At 40.7% G+C, this 23,225-nt stretch overlaps 1 protein-coding gene across 1 annotated transcript in view; it reads right to left on the minus strand.

Moving 5' to 3' along the window:
* tnmd (tenomodulin) overlaps positions 1 to 23,225 on the minus strand; it is a 65,610-nt gene that overhangs the window by 8,387 nt on the left and 33,998 nt on the right. Inside the window, exons 3-5 of the mRNA XM_085433563.1 lie at positions 12,013 to 12,153; positions 5,985 to 6,092; positions 484 to 646 (exon numbers count right to left, since the gene is read on the minus strand). Coding sequence (XP_085289689.1) covers positions 484 to 646; positions 5,985 to 6,092; positions 12,013 to 12,153 — 412 coding nt within the window. The remainder of the gene's footprint in view (positions 1 to 483; positions 647 to 5,984; positions 6,093 to 12,012; positions 12,154 to 23,225) is intronic.

Genomic DNA, 23,225 nt, shown 5'->3' on the forward strand with positions numbered 1-23,225 from the left:
GTTAGCACTAATTAACAGGCTTCTGTAGCCATGCAGTGCACTTATATAGTGTATGAAGACAGCTGGACCTAGCAGTCCACCATTACATCCCAAAAGGCCCAAATATTGCAAAATGCCAAACTCGAGGCCTCAAAATATTAATCAGTTAGTGCCATCACAGTGGCTAAATCCAACCTTTATATGTAAAGTATGATACCATATCATATAAAGTAGCCTTTCTGTGACTGTAAGACTTCAAGTGCATACATTTAATAAACTGTGTTTGCACTGATAATTTTGTAGAAACAGAGTATCAGAATATTCCTTTTGCCACGACCATCAGCCTCTCTACTTTTCTAACACGAACAGAGAAGCCTGGGCTGCCTGCTCATATGGTTAGGAACTCATGCTGTCTCCATGGACCTGCTTATGGCCTGTGGAGATGTCCTCCAGCGAGAGTGTTAATAGTCTGCATTTAGAGGCAGAGATGCCCCCTGCTCTCACCGCTCAGGGGGGAAGGATGGATCCAGTGGATGGGCAGCTGCTGGCAAATCTCCCAGATCTTGGAGTCAAGGAGGAAGTCCGGGTTAACGATGGGCTCCTCAGCAGGAACCCACACTTGGGAGTCGTCCACCTTCACATCCATGGCCCCAGTCTCATCCACCTGCTAGAAAACAACACATACAGTACACACACTCACACATATGTTATGTATACACAAGCTAGAGCACGTCGGACCCTGCAAAAATGTCTGCGCCCCACTCGATGTATAGTCATGCATTTGCACTCTGTTCCCCTGAGCCATGCAGCAGCAGCTCCAGCCTTGTCATTTTATCTATCACCTTTGTGTCTGCTGAGAGGACAGCAACTTCCCGACTCCTGACTCCCACTGCCCCGACTCCCTCCTCCTGCTCTCTGTCACCCTCTTCTCAAGCCTCCGGCATGCTCTTTCTATTATACATCATTGAAATTCACAGACAGTGATGATTTGACTTTTAAATGACTTTAGAAGTGGTCTTCATTACTCCGAGTGTGGCTGCAATATCGTTTAATGTGACAGACACAATAAAGCCTTGCATCCCCCCCCCCACATCACGACCTCACCAACCCCTCCAACTACGCTCCCTTACTCCCTCCCCCTCCGCCACAATGCTTCGCTTGGCACCAAGCACTATCACTGGGCTTAATTTGTTGATACTGTAGTTCATGAGCTGTAAAGTAAACTATTATTGCTTAATGATAGGGACTACATGTCAGTGTTGTCTAATAGAGACATATGAAGGGGATTTGGTAATGCTCTCCCTTAACAGTGAGGATATTTATTTTCTTCATGTATATGTAAATACACACACAAACAAACCCTTCTTCCCATTCCCTTGTTAATTAGCAGCCCAGAACAGAAAAACTGTTCACTTGACAAATGTTTTTACAAGGTGATTTTCTTCCAGTCTAAAGCTTAATTGCACATTAGTTAAGCTTGATGTAGAATCCTGGGGCTATAGTGGGAGCGAGAATCATTTATATTGGGTCGTGCCCCCTCCCTCATGTTTGCCCCTGTCACTCTCGCATGAATTAGAATTTTGCTTTTCATGCTGCTTCTTGTTTGTCTTCGAACGACACAGCTGTGACCTGCGGAGACGAAGAAGAGGAGAAGGAAGAAGAGGCGGCTTAAGCGCATTCTGTCACATCAAAGAATGTGTTTGGGTGCGGGAGGTGCTCAGCCAAGCTTTCGACACACTTTCCCTCACTTTTAAGCGCCGGCCAGCAGACTAATGATGACTCGGAAGACTGGTGTAGCGGGGTGGTGGTGTTACAGCAGAGAGGTTGCTCTGCCGCAGAGCTGGTGTGCTCACCGTTCCTGTGGCTGCAGAAATTAAAATCAAACTCGAGCAACACAAACAGCCCTCTCTAATTGGACCTCTTAACCATTGAAGCCAAGTCAGACTTCTCTGGAAAGTAAATGGAGGTCACGACACGGGGCCCGCAACATGACTTTGACTTCACAGTTGAGAAACGACTCCAATAACTTGTAGGAGAGAGCGCCTTGGGGGAGGTAGTAAAGGTCAGCATTTTAGCATGGGGCAGGGATTTCTAAATGCCAGTTGACAAGCACAAAGACAACATGATTACAGTCCACCAGTTTATACACACTTTAAAGGCTTTTCCATTTTGCTATTGACAAATGATATATTATTAGGACACAAGCAACTTTTTTATCAAGTATTGGACCTTGGGAATGATGGTAATTTGTTTTGTTCAGCCCTCTCCTGGTGTATGTATGCTTTTCGCCTACAGTGCACAACTTAATTATACACCAGTTGTGCTGTAGTTAATGAATTTACCCTCTCCTGCCACTGTGTCCCAAGGGGGGGAAACACTGTTGACATGACACATTGTTTAAAGTGTGTGCTATGTTTGCCAGAGATCAACAAAGATTTTCTCGCCATACCCAATGGCTTTCACACGCTGCACCTAACACTGGCAGTTTTCTTTTTTAATCTAACATACCTGGTGGGGAATTTCAGTTGACAGGCATATTCAGGCAGCTTACCATGTTTGTGCTGCTGCCTGCTTAAGGGCACTAAAGGTGCCGATCACACCAACATTTAAAAATGCTAATTCTGCAGCAATAATAAATACGACTCTCCAGGTGGATTTGCTTTGGCAGATGTGGCAAAGTAAACGAGTGGAAAAAAATTCAGCTTTGTTCACCTTTGGGGAATTTTGCCATGCAACTTTGCGCCACTGACAAACAAAACGGTCCTGATAGTGCGAAACCCTGAGTCCAAAAAGGCCTCTATGGGAGATTTTTGCAATATGAAATATTTCTCTGCTGGGGAAAAAAGTGTGCCCAAAGAGGAAAGTCATGACACAGTAGTAGATTTTATGATACAGCTTTTGACTAAGGAAGCTCCTGTGTCAGCGAGTTCCCGGCTGGGTAGCATGTTAGTGGTTCATTTACCAGCTATAACTACAGTAGCCATGTGAGTTGTTACAGCATCACCGAGTCCCATATTTTGCAAAGACGTAAGGATGAATTCTGCTTTCCCATTTTCTGGCTTGACACGACCTTATTACTGAACACAGCAAATGCAGGAACCGAACGTTTTGTTGCAGTGCCACAAAACCACCCTGCCATTCACTGACAAAAATGACACAAAACAGTCCGCACTGTGCGCTCGCAGGACTTTGGCGTATTCGCAGCCTCTGCAGCGGTGTTGTTTCCTCATCACACTGCTTTTCTGTTTGTAGTTGTCGTCTGAGTGGGAGGTTTTTGGTTGCTGGGCGAGCTTTGGTCATCCATATTAAGTGGCTGTTTAATGGAGCAAACGGCATCCATTCACAATTTTAAGGGGAGTGAGGGAGGCTGATGGCGATTCCTGTGTCAGACTGGGGGAACTGGAATGAAGCTCAGGGATTACTCCCTCAGACGTTTCATAGAGAAGGCAAATTGAAAAGGGAAGGAAAAAATCCTGGCAAACAATTCATGTTTGTCACCTGGTTCTCCCTCGCAGGGGCTGCATTTTCTTATCAGCCGCTTGCAGTTTTACCGCAGTTTTTTCCATTGTTTTTCACCTCAGCTCTAAAGCCTGCCACGGCTGCTCTGAGCCCTTTTTCCTAAAAGCCTGTGGTGGGGTTAAGCTAGGAACCATTAGCAGCTGGCTTTCACCCCTGTGAGCTTCATGTGTTTCACCACCTGAGGAGGAACTTGTGCTGATCTTTTCCAGGGTCACACGTGGGTGGATTTTCACAGAGGATGGAGCAGGGGCTGCTGTTTATTACCTCAATATGCCCCCCTGGTATTTACTGTATTTTTGTTGTGTAATCTAGTTTTTTTGTGATAAAATCATCACCTGCAGAAATATTAGCCACAGTGTAAAGTGGTTTAAGTACAGAGGGGACAGAGCATAAAGAGAATAATGTATCGCATTTATGTGGTATTGATTGATGAATATATATGTATGTGAATTGACTAATTATGCGGCTTCTTGCAGAGAGTTAGATAAGCTGAGTCCCGGCGTCGTGTCTGTCAGCTGATGACGTGCCAGAGTGTGCAGCTACAGATTCATTTCAGTGAGCTGGAAAAGATCAGTGTGCAATATCAGATCACGAATGTTTATGGCATCTTATCATGTTAGTTTACACACATATTACAAATTTGCAAGCTAAAAACACGTTTTCCGTGACCTTCCCGGAGTCTTCTAGTTATTGCTTTGAGGTAACCAGGCGAGCAGCACAAGCACAAGGAGAAAATGTTCTGCCAGGTAAAACGTGCCATGTTTGCAATCTGCTCTACATTTCTGAATGTGCAGGCATTTGCATGCTTGTACAGAGACAGGCTCTCCGTTTCCTCCTGTTTCCAGTTGTTATGCTAAGGTAAGCTAACGAGCGCCTGGCTGTCGCATCAATTTAAATGCGCAGACATGAGGTTGGAATCAGTCTCCTCTGCTCACTCTCAGCACAATAATCTTCCTTCAAACACCAGAATCTTTAGAGATTATGAAGTCCACGGCTGAAGAGAATTATATTTACATGCCACTTTGCAACACTAAATATGTTTTCAGCTTGTTTGTGGTTTTTACCAGCATGTAAGAAAAACGGTTTAATTTATTGTCCTACAATTGTTTTTCAAAAGCTATAGGGAGGAACTAAATCTTTATTCCTTCAGGGGTTTTTCAGTGAGTAAACATGGCATCATGTTGGATTTTGCGATACTAACGTCCACCTTAACCACCTGCAGTGCAGCGATATGCTGTGTTTACTTTTATAAATGTTTCCTTTTCATATAATCAAAGCGAGAATAATGCATTCTCAAAACACGCAATATGAAATTAGTTAGCTGTGGTTGTAGTTTAGAAAAACGCTTTGTAGGGGGCAGGGCTGCGTGTTTGCTGCCAGGTTAACACTACTTAGAAAGTTGAGTCAAAGCTCTTTTCTTCTTGTGTGTCATCTCTTACGGCAAGATTGGAACAGACTACAATTAGACCTTCATGCAAGCCGCAGCTTAGAAACGAATCATTACTTTATTGAAAGGCTTCCTTAACTACTGGTATGTGTCCTATCACTTTGCTGGCCTTAGATGATTTACTTTGGAGCTGTGAATTACGGTAAGCCAATTAGGCTTCACAGTGCACAAAAGAAGCTAGAGATGGCACGGACATATGGTGCTGCCTGGGCAATTAGTATCTGTAAACGTAGATCAGACATTATAAAGATGAGAAGAATTTAAAACAAAACAGTGTTTGGTTTTTTTGGGGTGTAACAGCTTGTGTTCTTAAAGTTAAAACCAATAGTGGTCTGACAATTGCCTTATTCTGTTTTTAAAATAAGGCAGTGAGTGGGGTGCGTCAGATATTTGCCAGCTACTTCTTCTCAGCTACAATGTGAAATGTAAATGAGAGTATGCTAGCAGTAGAGACATTCGAGAGGAGGATTTTCTCTTTGAACATGCAGCCCACTCTGTGAATTGCACTGTGACACTGAAAAAATGGGAATTTTGATTGACTGAATTTCCTCCATTCCTTTTTCTGAAGTTCACACACAACTGTAGGAATCCCGAAAATGAAAATAAATCACTCTAAACCTGGAGAGGGAGCCTTGTGAGTTTTGCAAAGAAAACAGCTTTAAAAAATATATAATTTTAATGGTTTACCTCTCCCTCAGACCTCTCTTCCACCCTTCCCCCTTTAGGCTATTTGGGTAAAGCCTTTGGAGGAGATGATTAAAAATTAATATTTGGCTCAGGATTGACAGCAAACACCATTTGATGTGAGCCACAAAGAGACTATGGGTTTTCGGGTAGCTTTCAGGCGGTTTTACAGTTACCACAAACCCTAGGTTTTTCTTCAGTGAGAGGGTTGGGGGAGATAGGACAAGATGGACAGGCCGAGGATTTGTGTGGCGCTTGCGGTGCTCAACTCTGGTTATCTCCCTGCAGTATGCATGACAGCCTCTGCGGGACCGAAGAGAGTCCGAGCTACATGCAACAGAGAGAGGAGGCATACCAGCAACTCCGTGTCTTCAGTCTCCACCTCTGCCACTGCGGGTAGTTTCTTAGTTTGGGCCCTGATGTAGCACCTCTGATGTTCAGCAAACCGGATCCCAGTGATTCCCTTTGAAAAAGAAAAAGAAATGAAGGGATACTCAGGAATTCAGATATATGTATCATTCAGTAGCCGTCTGTGATGTGGATATCTCATATGAACTGAGGCAATCATTTTAAAATGCTCAGCTTTTTGCCGATAATCAAAGCTGTTAAAAAGTTAAAACCTAATGAGTACGAAGAGGTGTGTTTTGATCTTCTTCTTCATGTTTTTTTTTTACTTTTATGTCATGGTGTAAAATTGATGTCTGCTTGGCTCTTGCAACGCAGCTTTTGCTTTCAAGCTGAATGAAATAGAAAGGTAGCGGGTGTTCCACTGTGGCTCGGTAATGCTTTATAGCAGGATATATCGCACAGGAGAGCCAAGTGACATTGTTGAGAATGAAGTGTTTTCTACAGAGACTGCCCCCATTGAATTAGCCAGTCATAGGTCCCTGTCACTCTCTTAATCTGCGCAGTCAAGTGTGGAGTCACTCTCTTCAGCTCCACTGATGATCCTCCACCATGTGGACCGTGGCTCTTTTCAGTCTGACACACAGAGCCTCAATAGGCGAGAAAGATCTGTTAATTCCCTCTCGCCGCTATTGTATGTTAATCTAAGATATTCAGCCGGAATAAGTTTGAAAGACTTTCAGTAGATCAGATTGTATCCAATTTATTTTCTGCAGAGAGCTGCTCGTTCAGCACACAGTATTAGAACAGACGGCGGGATCTACATCTGCCACAGCTGCTTTAAACTCGCATCAAGTAAAAATTGTATGAGCCGTACCATGAAAATGGACTTGATTCAATCTAAATTTAATTACACTTACACGGTGATTGCTATGACATCTCCTTTGAATTGGTTAACTTGACCATGTGGGTGCTATTTCTATATTTTCAGCGGTGCTGTCACTCCGAGAGCCAGATACCAGCTGTACGAGACACGATACAAAGTGATGGCTGTCATAATCTACTGCATGTAATTTCATCTGTGTGGAAAAAGGATGGGGCAATAATAGTCTCAAGCACAAAAGCATTATGTTTATGCCGGGCTTTATTGTGATGAGTCTCTGTTTAATTTGGATCTACTGTGTTGGGGAGCTGCAGCGCTAGAAAAGAGGGCGATGTTGTGATGAGATACACTGATTACTGGGCTTGGTCAACCAGAAAATGAAGAAAGACACATTAACATAGGGCTGAGAAATGGGAAAGCAATGCCATTTTAACAGACAACATTGAAAGATCCACTTGGTGTATCCACGTGCAAGATGCTCATCTAAGTTTTATCAAGAGAATAGAGAACATGTAACAGCATGCATCATTCAGCTCATTCAAATGTCAGCTGGCATTAGTCTGGGCGATGCCTTCACATTACCTGCAAAAACGTCTGTAATTATGTGACATTTCTTACCCATGAACTATGCAACTCTCCTTTTACGAGATGGAACATGAAAATGTTAAACGGCATGACAATTATATCTCGTTTAAAATATTAAATACAGCCTGCATAATACATTACACGTTATCAGTGTGGCAAGGTGGACCTGTATGAGTCTAAAACAAAGAAACCTCTAAATTTTAAAGATTTCTTCACGTTTTGTTGTTACTGATAGTCCACCTCACAATATCCGGACATCACAGTCAATCACAGAAATCCAAGCAGGATGCTATGTTACCGTAGGCTATCCTCAACTTCATCAAAAGTTTTCCTGCAGTCATGAATTTCAAAAGTGCTCCAAAGAAATTTTCGATGGATGAGTGCTGGAGGCGAGGTTTGATGCTTCCGTTTTATTTGCTGTGAGAAGAGGAGGCAGTAGACCGTATAGCAAAAAAAAAAGACAGGTTTTTTCTTCTAAATTCCCCTCTGACCAACACATCCTCGTGGTTAAAGGCTATCTGCAAAGACGACTGGCTAACATGAAACAAAAGAAGTAAAAACGTACAAAACAGCATCTTATAAACAGAAAGGTTGGATGTGATTATGTTGCTCCGTGTTTTATTGTGTAAAGTACTCCTAAATTATTTAAATTATCTGTCAAAATGTTGACTGTGGTATGTGCCTGAAGTTTAGCCACAGAAGCTTTACAGGACTGTTGAGGCTGACTTGCTGTGTGCAGGCTGCCAAAAGATAGACGTTAGAAGACATTCAAGGACAGCAGCAGTGAGGACACGAAACTTTGAGCCAAATGGCTCGTCTAAAGCTGCCTTTTCAAGTCGAACCTGAAAAAGAGAACTAATTTTTAACAAGGGGCTTGATGTTGTCAGGTTTTTTTTGGACATTTTATAGTTGATGAAGCAGAAATATATCACAAAAAATAAGCAGCTGCGGAACTTTTTTTTTTTAAGGATTACATTAGAGAAATATTACTTTTACTATCAAGTTAAGATTTTTGTATGACGACACATAGATCATTTAGCATAAATATATATCTGACACTTTTATGACAAATTTCTCGAAAATTGGTTACAAATTCAACAAGTTATGATTGATCTGTCTTTCTCCATCGTTTTTGTTGCTTTTGCCCATTTGACTCATTTTGTGATTCAGCCTTCAGTAGTACAATAACACATGTTTTGCAGATATTTGTCCAAATAAGAACACTTCTGTCAAACTGGTCCAAATTTGCAATGAAACAGTCATGTTGTTGCCATAGCCAGCACGAATTCAAGTGAAGTCAAGGACATCCACATCAGACTTGATGGAGGGTACTGATTTCCTGGCATTATTGTTAGATATTAATATATCAGTCATTTGGACAGTGTCACCAAGATTAGGTTTTGACCGGGACGTTGATGGTTAACTGCAGAGGAATTAAAGAAAAAGTAAACACTGAGAGAAAGTGTCTGTTAAAAACACAACTTTAACATAAATATTACAGAATGGCTGCACTCGCCAGCTGCTGCTTCCAGCATCTGTGGTGATTTATGGATGCTGGCAACCTTGAACTAGGGTAGTACTATTTGAAAATAAGAAGTTAAAACATATGACTGACAACTTCTGCAGTCTGAACTTGAGCCAAGTCAGATGTGGAAATACTTGCGAAGCTGGCGGGAGTTATAGCTTAGGGTGTGCATTGCCTGATGAAGGTCAGGTGGTAAATGAGGGAAAAACGCTGCTCACCCTTGTTTCAGACGGCTCTGCTTATGGTTTCCTCTCACAGTCTAGGGATATATTGTGCTTTCTTAAAGTTTTCTGACGCTTGGAAGATTTACAGATTATTTTGTTGGCTCGGAATCATCTCAGAGTGAATTCAGTTCCCCACACAGTATCCCACGAGAATAAAATTAAGAACACAATATCCCATTTGCTTAAGCATTTAGATCTTTTGTAATACCACTGTTGAGCTCCACAGTTGACTTTTATCATTGCTGCTTCAATAGTTTGATTGAGTCCACTGTAATTACCTGAACTAATTGTGAACTAAATCGACGTAATTAGAAAATTCGCACACCTGCCCGTGCTGCTATCAAACACAGTGGTCGTAGGATTGTGCTGCAACTGGGAGTAGAACATAAGTCAGGCAAAAGGAAAAGGTTAATGTAGAAAATATGGGTCAATTTTAAGTGAAGGCCTTTTCCAGAGTCCTCAGGGTCTCAAATTTGGGCGAAGATTTATGTTTTATCTAGACAACAACCTGAAGCAGGCTTCAAGAAGAGTTTGAAAGTCCTGAAGTAGCTTAACTAGAGCTGAGGCTAGAACCGCATAGAACTAAGCATTTATGAAGAAACGTGAAAAATGGCTGCGCACCAACTCCTTCCATCCAACTTGGTTGAACTTTAAAGATTCTGCCTGCAAGAATAAGAGTGACTTTTAACAGAAAGGTGTGCCAGACTTCTAGGATTATTTCCAACGAGACTCCAGGCTGCCATTGCTGCCAAAGGTGCTTTAACAAAGAAGGATTGTAGAGGTCTCTGCAGTGCTGAACTGCTGAACTGCTTGACCTTCACATTGCTGCTGATATTTTCTGATGTATTTACAAAACCTTTTTATTCTTGTAAATCTACACCTAACAAGCAACAGGATCAATCTGAAACAACACACACACACACACACACACACACACACACACACACACACACACACACACACACACACACGTGTTTCCATGAATTAAATTAAAGATTTGTTGAAATTTCTTGTTAAATGTCAGGAAACAATAAGCGTGGTTCTTTGTTCTTTACAGGCAAGGCCACATTACCTGAGCATTGTTTGAAGCCTTTGTAGTTGGAAAACTTGGGCAGCCTCACTTTTGCATCATCCATCCGCTTATCCTTTTCAGGGTCGCGGAAGTGAATGGATGGATGGACTTTTGCATCATTATGTCAAAAATTTAGAGAATTCTTAAGGAACTCTGTCGTTGAGTTTGAAGGAAAGCAATCACACATCATGCAACTGGAGAGATAACAGAACACACCAACAGAAAGTAAACTTAACTTTAACACAATGGCTACTTAACATGCTCCAATTTTGACTCTGTTCTCACTTTATTATACCTTTGCTTTGTTGTGCAGATAAAATTGAAACACCAATTTGAAACCTTATGCAGAAACAAATTTCTGTTTGCCTAAATGTTCTTTGGTTCAGTTGTTCACTTCGTTTTAACGTGAAAACGACCCTGGTAATTCCCTCTCAGGATGTCGCTTTCTCCATTTTTCCTTCCTCTCCTGTTAAAATGAGTCTAATGGTTCACAGTCCTGGTGGTATAATCCCCTCATTTTCCATTCATCACACAGCCCTCGGGCTTGATGGAGATTGTTTTAAAGGTGGCTTTGGTCTGTGTAATAACATGTGACATTCCCCTTTTTTGTATTAAACAAAATCAATTCTAACATCAGTGCAAAAGCTTCCACTTAGTATAACCAATTGTAAATTTTCTCTGAGATTTTTGTCACAATGAGGTTTGAATTATTCTGCTCACTCGCTTGTTACTTAGTCTTCCATGGTGGAGCACTGAATCAAACAAATCTCCTCGGGGGATGTGCTTCACTAACAGGAAGTGGAACAAGCAACAGGCACGCATGTTTATGTATGTGGGCCACAAACACACACACACATACACCCACACGCAAACACAGAGTGGGCTCAGGGAGGGAGAGAAGGAAATAGAGAGACTGATTGCAGGGTTAAAGTTTTCCGGTGCTGTGCTGGTTTCTGTCATATAGCCATTTTAGATTCACAAAGCCCATTGTAACAAAAACAATAACGATTCAGCGTAGGTTTTTGTTTTGGATGAGGTGTATCCTGTAACATTCAGCCTGGCAACTCAACATTTCACAGTAAATAATGGTGTGAGAGTAAGAGCATTCATTACCCAGCCAAGCAGCACACTCTCTACTCCGAGGTGCAGCATGTGTAACCTCCTGCACAGTCGAGCAGGATTTAGGAATGAAAGGTAAGTTAATGAGTTCGGCTGGAGACAAAATTGCATTTGAAAAAGGTGCGAGAAACAAATAGAGACGGGTTTCTTAATAGCGTTTGTCTCTGTACTGTGAAAAAGTTGGTGTATAGAATTAGTGGGAAGAAAGCGATTTTTTTATGGGGGTGTGAATTCTTCGCTCTGGGTTGCTGTGTGTGTGCACAAAGTCACATAACAAATCTCCTTGTGCGCTGCTGCTTTAGTATCAATTACTGATACCATAAGTGCTGTATTTTTGCAATTGTGTTTTTGATCCTCGCGTGAACACCTCAGTGAGAATGATTTCCATCACTCTGTCTGTGTGATGTTTCAAAGGTTTGTACCATCTTTTTTCCCATCCAGAGTGACAAAGGATGAAATAAGAAAAATAGGATTTCAAGAAAGGATAAATGTTGTCAATTGTCTCTTAAAAAAGGGCAGGATGTGAACATCATACAACATCCTCTGCTGACGAGAAGACATGGGTACAGCTTCAGTTTTTCATCAAAAGAAAAAAAATAGCTTACATGGCCTTGTTTAACCTTTACTTACATTTTTGAAGTCGTGGACCTCGAGAATCTCCTCACTCCCATTTCCCATCTTAAATATTTCAACGCGGTGAACTGGGTCTATCTCCATTGTACTGTCTGTCTCCACGCCATCCACCACAGCTTTGTACTCGTGGTCATACACCTGCAACGACACAAACAACCACACGCCCCTCTGATCAATGCACGAGCGATGCTTTCGCCATTCCTTACATCATTGTTATGCGCTCAATAATATAGATCAGTGAAAACATCAAAAATGAAGCAATTTTCTGAATTTTTCAGCCGTCTTTAAAGGCTTAACAGTGCTTTACAATTTAACAATGCTGCGCTGCCAACATCTCAGAGTTTTTTCAATTATTCAAGCAGGTCTGGTGTTGTTCTCATTGACAGCTGTTTCACTGAAAGGAAAAAACAATTGACTCAATGGTGGCACCGAATGCAGGATTATGAATTGGAATTTCATTTTCGGGTGCCAAAACCAGAAAAAACACAACAGCTGCAGAATAATTGTCACAAAATGGTGAGAAGTGTGAATGAGATTGACACATATTTACAGGCTATTGAGCGCCGGTTTATAGAATATTCAACCGTTAAATAAACATATGTTTTCATATGTCACCCGCATCTGAACGGAGATCAAAATGATCCATAATTACAAAAAACCAACAGATGAATACAAAAGACCTGCAGAAAACATGTGACGCGACTACAACATCAGACTGAATAATGAGGTCGAATGACAAACCAGCTCCCATAAGAAAGGATAAGAACAGAAAAAAATATGAGTTTTAAATACTTGAAGCTGCAGTAAGCTGGCTCAGTATCAGAGGGGGTTAAAAGTCAAGGGTTCCAATCCAATCCAATTTTATTTATAAAGCACTTTAAAATACCCAGCACAGGAACAAAGTGCTGTACAGAAAATAAGTTAAAACAATAGAATAACAAAAAACAGCAAATTAAGTAAATAAAACACATAAGACATAAAATTAAAACAGCCCTATGTTAAAGCAAAAACAAGATAAAACAGCATCGAATCACCTAAAAACAACTAAAATAAAAATAAAAAACCAACATCTCACGTGGTGTCAAAGGCCAAGGTAAAGAGGTGGGTTTTCAAGAGTGACTTAAAAACAGATAAAGAAGTGGCCTGTCTAATCTCTAAAGGAAGCTCGTTCCACCGTTTGGGGTTGGAAGGTAACACAGCTTTTCTAAACATCCCAGTTTTATTTCGGAGGATTACATCATTTAACTTTACACACAGAAACAAAAAAAGATTTCACAGAAACCAAAAACTACCAGGGTCAAGCTTATTAGCTCCCCTGATGCTAACAGTCAGTTGTTTATCCTTTTTGCTGGATAACAACCTTTAGTCTTTTGTTGTACCTTTCAACATGTCTAACACATCTCTGAACTTCCTTCAATTTTGATGGTCCTCTGGCACGGACGTTGGATGCTCAATCCAGTCAGTAACATTCATTTTGAACTTCTGGATGTCGTCCTTCACTAGGAGTGACGTATATTTGGCCCATTGTCGTCACAGAAGACAAAGCGACGACCCAGACCCAGTTTTGCTACTGGATGCTTGAGGTTTCCTTTCAAAGTCTTCATGTATCCTTCTCTCTTTGTGATTCCTTCCATCTTCATGAGATTCCCAGTTCCAGACCCAGCCCACAGCATAATACCACCACCACCGTGTTTCACTATAGGGTTATACACACAAAAATGAGCTCAAGTTTCATGTCATCTAACCAAAGGACACGATTACAGAATGCATAATTTTAACAGACAGACACTATCTCTACTTTCAAGATTAGGCTTCAAACTTTCCTTTTTGCTAAAGCATATAGTTAGGGCTGGACCAGGTGACCCTGAATCCTCCCTTAGTTATGCTGCAATAGGTGTAGGCTGCCGGGGGATTCCCATGATGCATTGAGTTTTTCCTTTCCAGTCACCTTTCTCACTCACTATGTGTTAACAGACCTCTCTGCATTGAATCATATCTGTTATTAATCTCTGTCTCTCTTCCACAGCATGTCTTTATCCTGTCTTCCTTCTCTCACCCCAACCAATCACAGCAGATGGCCCCGCCCCTCCCTGAGCCTGGTTCTGCCGGAGGTTTCTTCCTGTTAAAAGGGAGTTTTTCCTTCCCACTGTCGCCAAAGTGCTTGCTCATAGGGGGTCATATGATTGTTGGGTTTTTCTCTGTATCTATGAAGCGCCTTGAGGCGACTTTTGTTGTGATTTGGCGCTATATAAATAAAATTGAATTGAATTGAATTGAATTAATTCATATTGTACTTCAGTCTTCTGCACAAGTGAAGGTTTTCTCGGTCTGCAACCTCACAGTCCATTCCTGTGCAGCGTTCTAGCAATTGTCTTCTTTGAGTCTAAGATTCCCAACTTAGACAAGTCATTCACTAATGTCTTGGAAGTTAATTTGGGGTCTTTAGACACATCTCTCACTAGCTGTTTTCCAGAATCTTTAAAATCTTTTGCTGCCTACTTCTGCCAGGCTTATCCTGTACTGTGTGGCCCTCTTTGAATTTCTTGATGATAGTTCTCACTTCAGTTCTTGACACTTGGAAACTCGGCAATAACTGTATATCCATCTCTTCTTCATGAGCATCAACAATTCTTTTTCTCAAGTCCAAAATGGCTTGTTGAAGTTTTTATACTTTTATAGTTTAAATTGATCGCTAACCATCGGTTTTAACTTGGTTTTACACACTTTGAGCATTGCAACGTTAAAGCACATCATTACACAGCAGTGTTTTTTTTTTTGCTGTGGCTCAATAAAAGGATCAGTTTTTCAGAGGGCTAATAATACTGACCCTGGTAATTTATGATTTTTTATGAAAACAATCTGTTATTGTGTGCAAAGAGAAAAACTTTTTAATTTAAAAGTGCGATAAAATTTAAATTGTTGTTGTTATGGATGCCAGACATCAAAAGAGAATGACTTGACTCCTTAAAGCTGATAGGAAGACAACACCCATCCACCCATCCATCCACCCATCCATCCATCCATCCATCCATCCATCATGAGCTTATCCCACTTGCCATTGGGTTAGAGGTGAGGCTAACATACTGATACTGCTGCCTTCATTCTATAGGACGACAACAGTAACTCAAATAACCACGACCAAAGTATGCAGAAGAGCATCTCTGAACACATGTCAAACCTTGAAGCAGATTACCTACAGCAGCAAAAGACCACACCAGGTGTCATTGTTGTCAGCTAAAAAATGGAAACAGAGGCTGCAATTTACACAGGCTCACCAAAACTGTACAACAAATGACTGGAACTACGTTGCCTGGTCTGCTGAGGTGACATTTAACATTTGGCTCTATTCTGTCTATCAGTGGGTCAGGCTGGCAGTGTAAGGATTTGGCGGATATTTTCTTGGCACCACAGCCTACCTGGAGTTGTTGCTGGCCATGTCCTTCTCTTTACGATCACACTGTACCTATCATAAGAAGTGTGCTTGCAGCAGAATAACACGCCATGCCTCAAAGCCAAAAATAAAATCAAACTGCTCTCTTGAAGGTGACAATGACTTCACTGTACTTAAATGAGCTCCACAGTCCAAAAATCCCAATCCAATGGAGCACCTTTGTGATGATCTTTGTATCATGGGTGTGCAGCAGACGGCAGCAGTGCTACCAAGGTGTATCTAATAAACTGGCCGTGTATGTGAGAGAGAGGGAAGGGGGGTGTTGGGTGGAGTAAAATGTGCTGTTTTGGCTGCCCGCTGTGCCTGAAAAAGAGGTCGATTAAAGTCAACCAAAATAGCAGGAAATGTGCAGCAACCAAAAAAACCGAACTAAAAGTGCCGAATGAAAACCGCAAGGCCAAAGAGAACTGCTTAAATGACTCCTTTTACATTACGCAGTCCCTGATAAGCCATTGTTAATATAAAAATATCCACTGTAGCAGAAAGCTATCACAGCTTCCCAGTTAGCTTCATTTGTTATCAGTTTTAAAACAGTGGCTGCAATATTTTCCAGATATCTTGAAAAATAAACAAAAACAATATCTAACTGATTCAAAATGACAGCTTCTTAAACTTCAGTGGTAGCATGCACTCGAGCAATTAAAGATGTTTATGTTGACAAGCTGTAAGGTTAAATAAAAAAATGTATCGACAGAAGTTTGTCTGAAGTAAGCACGATAAAGAGATTTAAAATCTCCCTTACAGTTAGGACTCTCGCTTCATTGTTGCCTTAAAGCGCCGTTGTTTATCACAACTGCTTGCTTATATACTGTTCTTGGACACGCATGGATAGCTCTTAAAATTCCCTGTCTGAAAAATGATTCATGCCCACCAGCTGAAAATATGCTATTAATATTTATGCGAGGGTTGTGTTATGATGAGAAATATATTGCTGAGTTCATCTTCATCTGTCTCAGTGGCAAATCAGAGCCTCGCCAATGAGACGCATGATTAATGAATACACTCAGATGGGAGTCCATCAGGATTTATATCCCCCATCAGAACCATCTGAGTGTCCTCTAACGCTCTAACAAAATTAGCTTTCACTTTAAGCTCTTTCACATGTTCATTTTTTAACATGTTTTCCATCTGCTTACTTATACACAGCTTCCAGGATATTCAAATATGCTGCGTTACATGTAGGCACGACTTTTCTTTTTTGGAGGAAGAACAGAGCAATAAGGATCAAATGGGATATAATTCTTAATAGATGGATCACTGTTAGACTGGCATAGCCTATAAATCACCATTAATATGGGTCACAGTAGCCTTGGCGCTAAAGAGAAGTAGAACTTCTAATTGTCAGGAGAAGCCAAATTAAGATGGGCTTGAGATTTAAGTGTCAATTGAGCAGTTATGGATAAAATTGGGGCTATTAAACAGTCTGAAAGTCCATGTGGTGAATTAAAGTTCTATTTGAGCATTTCTTTTATATTAACATAAAGGTGGAATGGGGGAATAGATTCTCGAGGCTTATTGATTTATACTAAAACAGTGAATTACATTTTCAGCAGGCTATCTCTTTTGATGAAAATCCAGCAGTGAGAATCTCCCCACCGCACCAGGTTGAAATAGATAATAATGTATTACAACAGTTTGACTTCGGCTGGCTCAATAGCCAAAGCTGCTGCTGTGCACAATAATTGGCATTCTGAAAATAGAAATGAATTGCCCCTGTATGGCCTTCTTTGATACTTATAGATGCTCCAGTACATTGGGAAACTTGTAGTGTGATACATGGTGCAATAAGGGGAAAACTGTGGAGCACAACATAATATTTCACCTCAGCGTACCAACGGTGATCTTTATAATTAGTGCTTCAGATCACTCTCATTATTTTAGTTGCAAAAAATAAAAATAAAAAAGCAAAAGTGCATTAAAGAAAACTTGTTCCTCATAATTTCTTGCTTCAATTCTGGACTAATATGAATTCATAGAAACTATCACTTAGCAACTCTCATAGAAAAAAAAAAGGCTGTGAAAGTTAATTAGCTTTTCATGTCAAACTGAACAGCCAGATAAAATGCCAGCACATAGGAAAAGCTCCAATTTATGCTACACTCTCTGTGCAGGGACAGTGAAAGGCTACTGTGTGACTATTTTGGTCTCAAAGACATTTAATGCACTTGAAACACTTCGACAATTATACTAGTGTGACATTAAAGCTGCAGTGGGAAAGATTTTTATTCAAAAGTACGCAAGGCACGTAGTTCGACTGAAAAAAAAGAGGCTAAGATGTCTTACTACATGAGCTAGAGACACTTGTCAAAGTTGACCATTTTTAGCAAACGGTTATATTGTTACAATTAGTTGAAATGGCTCTGCTCTGAAGGAAATATCACAGAAAATGAGCAACAACAAAGATGTACAATAAACGAAAAGGAGCAAAAATATAAGAAGAACATCGAGGACGTGCACGAGGAGAGAAACAGCGAGACTTGCCGTCTCATAGCGCTTGTGCTGTACACCTGCATGAAAATGATACATTATTATAGATACATTGTTACTGCTTTCTGTGAGTGAGACAGCGATTCTGACGCATGAACGATCCAACTAGCACATCAGCTAATGCATCAGCTAATGCAAACGCCACTGCAGCGATCTGCCTGAACAACGCTACGTTCCACTTTGCTTCATCCACATCGCATAAGCGTTCTCAGCTCAGTGCTGTCTGAGCTAACTCCATCTGACATGGTGTGGAAAACAACAATGAACCTTGGTTATTTTGTTTAACTGTTGGTTGCTTGAGATTAACCTTAAACTGAACACTATTTAACATTTCAGCCTGATGGGACAGCACAAGTTTTAAAGTTAGAACGTTGTTAACTTCATTTAATTTCATAAAGAAAATTGCTGGTCTAAGAACACCCAGCAGACACAAGACAACATTAGCATTCAATATTGAATTTAAAATTGTTGACTGTTTAGCTCCACAACAGTACAGTATGCTAGGAGGCTAATTATCACAGGCTTCAATGTTAAAAAGCTCAATTTATATAAAAAAAAATAAACATATTTATAGCCTTTCAAAAAATAGAGTTTTGGCTCTAAAGCTCAAACCCCATTTAGACAACTGTATGTCAGTTTAAAATGCATATATTCCAACTGTTAAATCATTATTGGAGCTTTAACTTGGGGATATAGTTTGCTTAATATGAAGGGACGATGTCAACACAAATGACTAGCCATCACCTCAACAAATATGAGGCACTGAACTGTGCCTTGTTTCTGGTGTTGGTCCCTTTCAGTGCATATTAGTGAAATTATCTGACAAACAATATGCCCTGCAGAGGAATTAACTGTTTTAATGGACTGGCCAAAAAGTCTATGTATTCTGCCAAGACTGCATGCAAGGGGCGATGGTTATTGTTTGGCACCGGAAAGTTTCAAAGGATATTTAAGAAACAGGTCTTGAGGCTGGAGTATGTGCACAAAAAAGGTGGCATTTATTAAGAAAAATCTTAATGAAACAAAAGGCCCCTGGGGAATTCAACCAAACAAACTGAAACTACAATAAAACAAAACAAAACACAGCCTCGGAGCAAGCTGCCACCTCCTCTCTCTGCTGCTATTCGATCCTTTACTAATGCCTTTCCAGCCGCACCTGCATGAACCCCATCACTTCCACCTGTAACGGAAAGACATGATCAAAAGATGGCTATATTTATAATATATATAACTCTATACATCCATATATTCACAGAATGCCAGTGACTAAAAGAAACCTCTTCCATGGTCTCCGTTACTGCGCCTCAATTAACTACTCAGACCTCAATCATGCAAAGCTGTCTTCACTGCCTCTGATTAACAGCTGATTCCCAGAAAAACACAGGTGAAGAGTAAAAACAATAATCAAAAAATTGAACTCAGTCTAATTAACAGACTGATTCACCTACCAAAATAAACAACAGAAACTCATCATGTAATCAATAACCCCAACCCCTGCTGATAATGTTTGGGAACTGGGTATTGTCAACAGGAGAAAGGAACACTGCTTTCATAAGGAACTCTAACTACAAGGTATTGGTTTCCTTACACTTTTCTAATCAAGCTAAATAATTACACAGCAGTCCACCCTTTCTTTCACATATGCTAAATTTGGCTAAACAGCAACAACAGCAGCAACAACAACAACAACAACAACAAAAAACAAGATATCAGTGGACAAAAATTAGTTTTTGAAAGCTCTTCTTTGGATTTGGATTGATATTAGATCGAGCTCTAACAATAAACTTTATCAAAAAGGAAAGTTTTAAACCTAATCTTAAAAGTAGAGATGGTGTCTGTCTCCTGAATCCAAACTGGGGGCTCGTTCCACAGGAGAGGGGCCTGAAAGCTAAAGTCTCTGCCTCTCATTCTACTTTTAACCATCCGTGGAACCACAAGTAAGCCTGCAGTTTGAGAGTGAACTGGTCTATTGGGGTGACAAGACTATGAGGTCTTTAAAATAAGGTAGGCCCTGATTATTCAGGATCTGATATTGAGTGGAAGGATTGAGTGGTATGTTTTTTCTATCCAGGAATACTGCAGTGGCAGTGTGTTAGGAATCCAACTGAAAAATGAAGTCAGTGCCACTCGTCGTGCTCGTAATTCCATCAATTCTGACAAGATCCCCAACACGACTGGCTGAAAGCGACCTCACACCATGACAGAGCATCGACCATGTGTTTCTGCTCCCCTGACCTCCTCAGGGATGGGAATTGATAAGAATTCAGCAATTTAATTCCATTATGGATATCACTCATTGATTTGATTCCTTATCGATTCTCTTATGGGTTCTCACTGACTTTGCTTTGAGAGCCACCACCATCTCTAAGCAGCACAAAGAAAGAAAAATTTATTGCATTCTGTTTGGTCAAACGTTTGTGCATGTTGGAGGTATTTCCCCTCTTTGTCCTGATCAGTGTTTCAGTCTTACTCTAAAAAGTAATTATTGCACAGGTTACACAGAACACTTTTCTTAAAAGTAATGTTGTTGCTTAATTTCTCCCAGAAAAAAGTTATTTGTTATACTATTCATTACAATATTTTTATGTTAATGACCTGAAATGCATTGTTCTATAATTACCATTAAACATAAACCTGAAGCTACAGCCCCTGACACCAGCACAAATCCCTATCCTGATGAGGACACACATGTGATCTTTCTATTAGTATTACACAAAGCCTCTCTTAGCACAAAACCAGCACAAAGTGACTTCAAAGTGATCGCTACAATGATTCTACTGTAGAAACATGAACAGGTAGGAGCGGAAGCTGCGGCCTGACTGCTCATCCTTTTGTTAGCTGTTGAAGTTCAGGGTCTGTCTGACTGTTGGGCTGGGGCTCAGCTTTAACCTCACTCTGGGTTCTTGGGTAGTTTAGCGTTAGCATACTGTTTGGATTTGGATTCATCACTCCATAAAACGTATAGCCACTGATTTTCAGTCCAGTTCTACCAATTTGGCCTTTCCAACCTGTTTCCAGTGAGACCTTATCTGATGAGGCTTCAGCAAACCGTTGCTGGATCAACTAAAGAGCCAGATGCATCTCTCAGGTCACGTGGCAGGATTTTGCTGATGAACATGACTTTCACATAGTATTGATGGGCTTTTATGCCTTCCACTGTTTCTGTTTTCCTTCACTTTTTCAGTTTTCACAAAAAATTTTAAGGACACACTGGACACCATGCTGAGTTTTGAGCTAAAAGCTGTTTGAAAATCACCTTGTTGGTACAAAAATACTGTAATACGTATGTCTATTGCCTGTAAAGCTGTTATTTTTTGGCATTTTTCATTGATTCAACTAAGAAATTGGAACAAATTATATGTTTTTGCAGCAAGCTGTTAGCAAGTGTCTAAAGATAAAATTTAAAATTGGTTGTCTGTTACATGCAGATACAACACTGGTTCGTCCCTTGAGTTAGGTGCCATTTTTATGCTTGAATGATTCATAGGTCAGTGTGAACAGTGGCTTAACAAACAAACAAACAAACAAAACAAAAAACATACCTCTGGAAATGGTCAGGTAGAAGGACTGAACAGAATATGTGAAAGAAAAAACCCCAAAGAAAAACTTGAAAAAGACCCGGGAACAATTGCTCATGAAAAAATGCAAGAAAGTCTGTCTCCCTGGAAACAATATATATGAAGAAATAAGGGGTGGTGCAAGACTTTTGCACAGCAGCGTCTGTGTCTATGTGTATGTGGCTGTGTATTTACATCTATCCCCAGAAAGTATATTTCTCCTTACCCTGTTATGTTATGACCACTATTTAAAAAAATCTGTCTTTCTTAATGAAGCAGTTTTTTTTCTTTGAAACATACAGAGCTCTCTGAAATCCTATTTCATGAGATCTGGGATTTGACATTTTCAAATATAAAAGAGTTTCCTGTCATCATGTGAAGTTTCCTTCTGTGGCTGTAAGCAACAACCTCTAATCTGAAGTTCAGTCTCAAATCCCTGTTGTCTCACCAGCGTTACAACTTCTAAGAGAACACTAAAGTGCAAAAACAACTCGCAGAGTTACTTTATAAGAGCGCGGAGCAGAGACAACAATACGATGACGTCTTTGGATGTTATTTTTCAAAACTGAGACGTGCATTTGAACCCTTAAAGGTTACACGGCAAACAACCCAATGGTACTATAGTGAAATACACATTGATTGCAAAAGGAGTATTACTGCAAACCAAACCTTGTTATTTATCTGAAAAACAGCCCTCCACTATGCATGACATCCCTCCAAACCAGCTGGTCTTTTCTCACTTCACAAGATGCCTTACACTCTTGTACAGTAAGCGATAAAGAATTCAGATCTCCACAGCAAGAAAAACATTCAAGCTCAGGAGCATGAGGCGATCTGTGAGGAAGCCTGCACAGACAATACCTTGTTTATTTCCTCTGTTCAAGGTTTCTGTCTGAAGTGGTTCTTAACAGCCTCCACCAAGATGGTTTCAAACACAGACTCACAGTGAAAGGAGTGAATGAGAAGCGGCAGGCACAGCCAGACCTGCAGGTTGTTTGTGTGAATGGGTTCTTGTGTGTCACTCGAGGACATTAAGCAAAGGTCACGTAGATGTTGTTACAGGTGAGTGGGCTGCAGTTGTTTCTGTGTGTGCGTGCGTGTGCGTGTATGTGCATGCGTGCGTGGGAAGAGAGCGCATAAGCATATGTGCACCTATGGAGGAGGCAGCCGTGGGAATGAGGAAGATGAGATGATGACAATATGTCCTCTTAGTTGTCCTTGAGGGTTAGAAGATAGGGGCTCCAGTCAGGCGGAACTGGATGCCTGTCACTCATGGCGGGGTGGTGATGTTGGTGGGTGGTGAGGGACGGGGAGGGAAAGGTGGCTCGGGGGCTGCACAGTGCACTGGGTCTCCTGGGAGCCATAGGCTGCCTAGTGATAGATCGAAGTGGGCAGCAGCTTAGACACTCACACCAGCGAACACCGTGTCCTTTTGGTTCTGGACCTTATAAAGTCCTTGCTGGTTTTAAAGCACCAGCAGACTGCTGGCTTAAAATTCAGTTTGACAAGGACTGCAATTCATGGAATTGTGTTTTATATAATATGCATTCAGACATGTGCTTTCTTTGAGCTCAACTGGGTCCATGTGATAGTAATATATTCATGTGCTGAGAAATGCAATGTTGTCCTTTTGTGGTTTCTATTAAATGCTAAAAATGTCAAAAATTTAAATAATGTAAATGTTACTTGACAATATTTGGTTATTCTGACAAAAT

Source organism: Copadichromis virginalis, linkage group LG2 (genome assembly GCF_057382275.1).
Source record: "Copadichromis virginalis isolate Kocher_CV1m ecotype Utaka linkage group LG2, C_Virginalis_male_GT1.1, whole genome shotgun sequence".
Lineage (NCBI taxonomy): Eukaryota > Metazoa > Chordata > Actinopteri > Cichliformes > Cichlidae > Copadichromis > Copadichromis virginalis.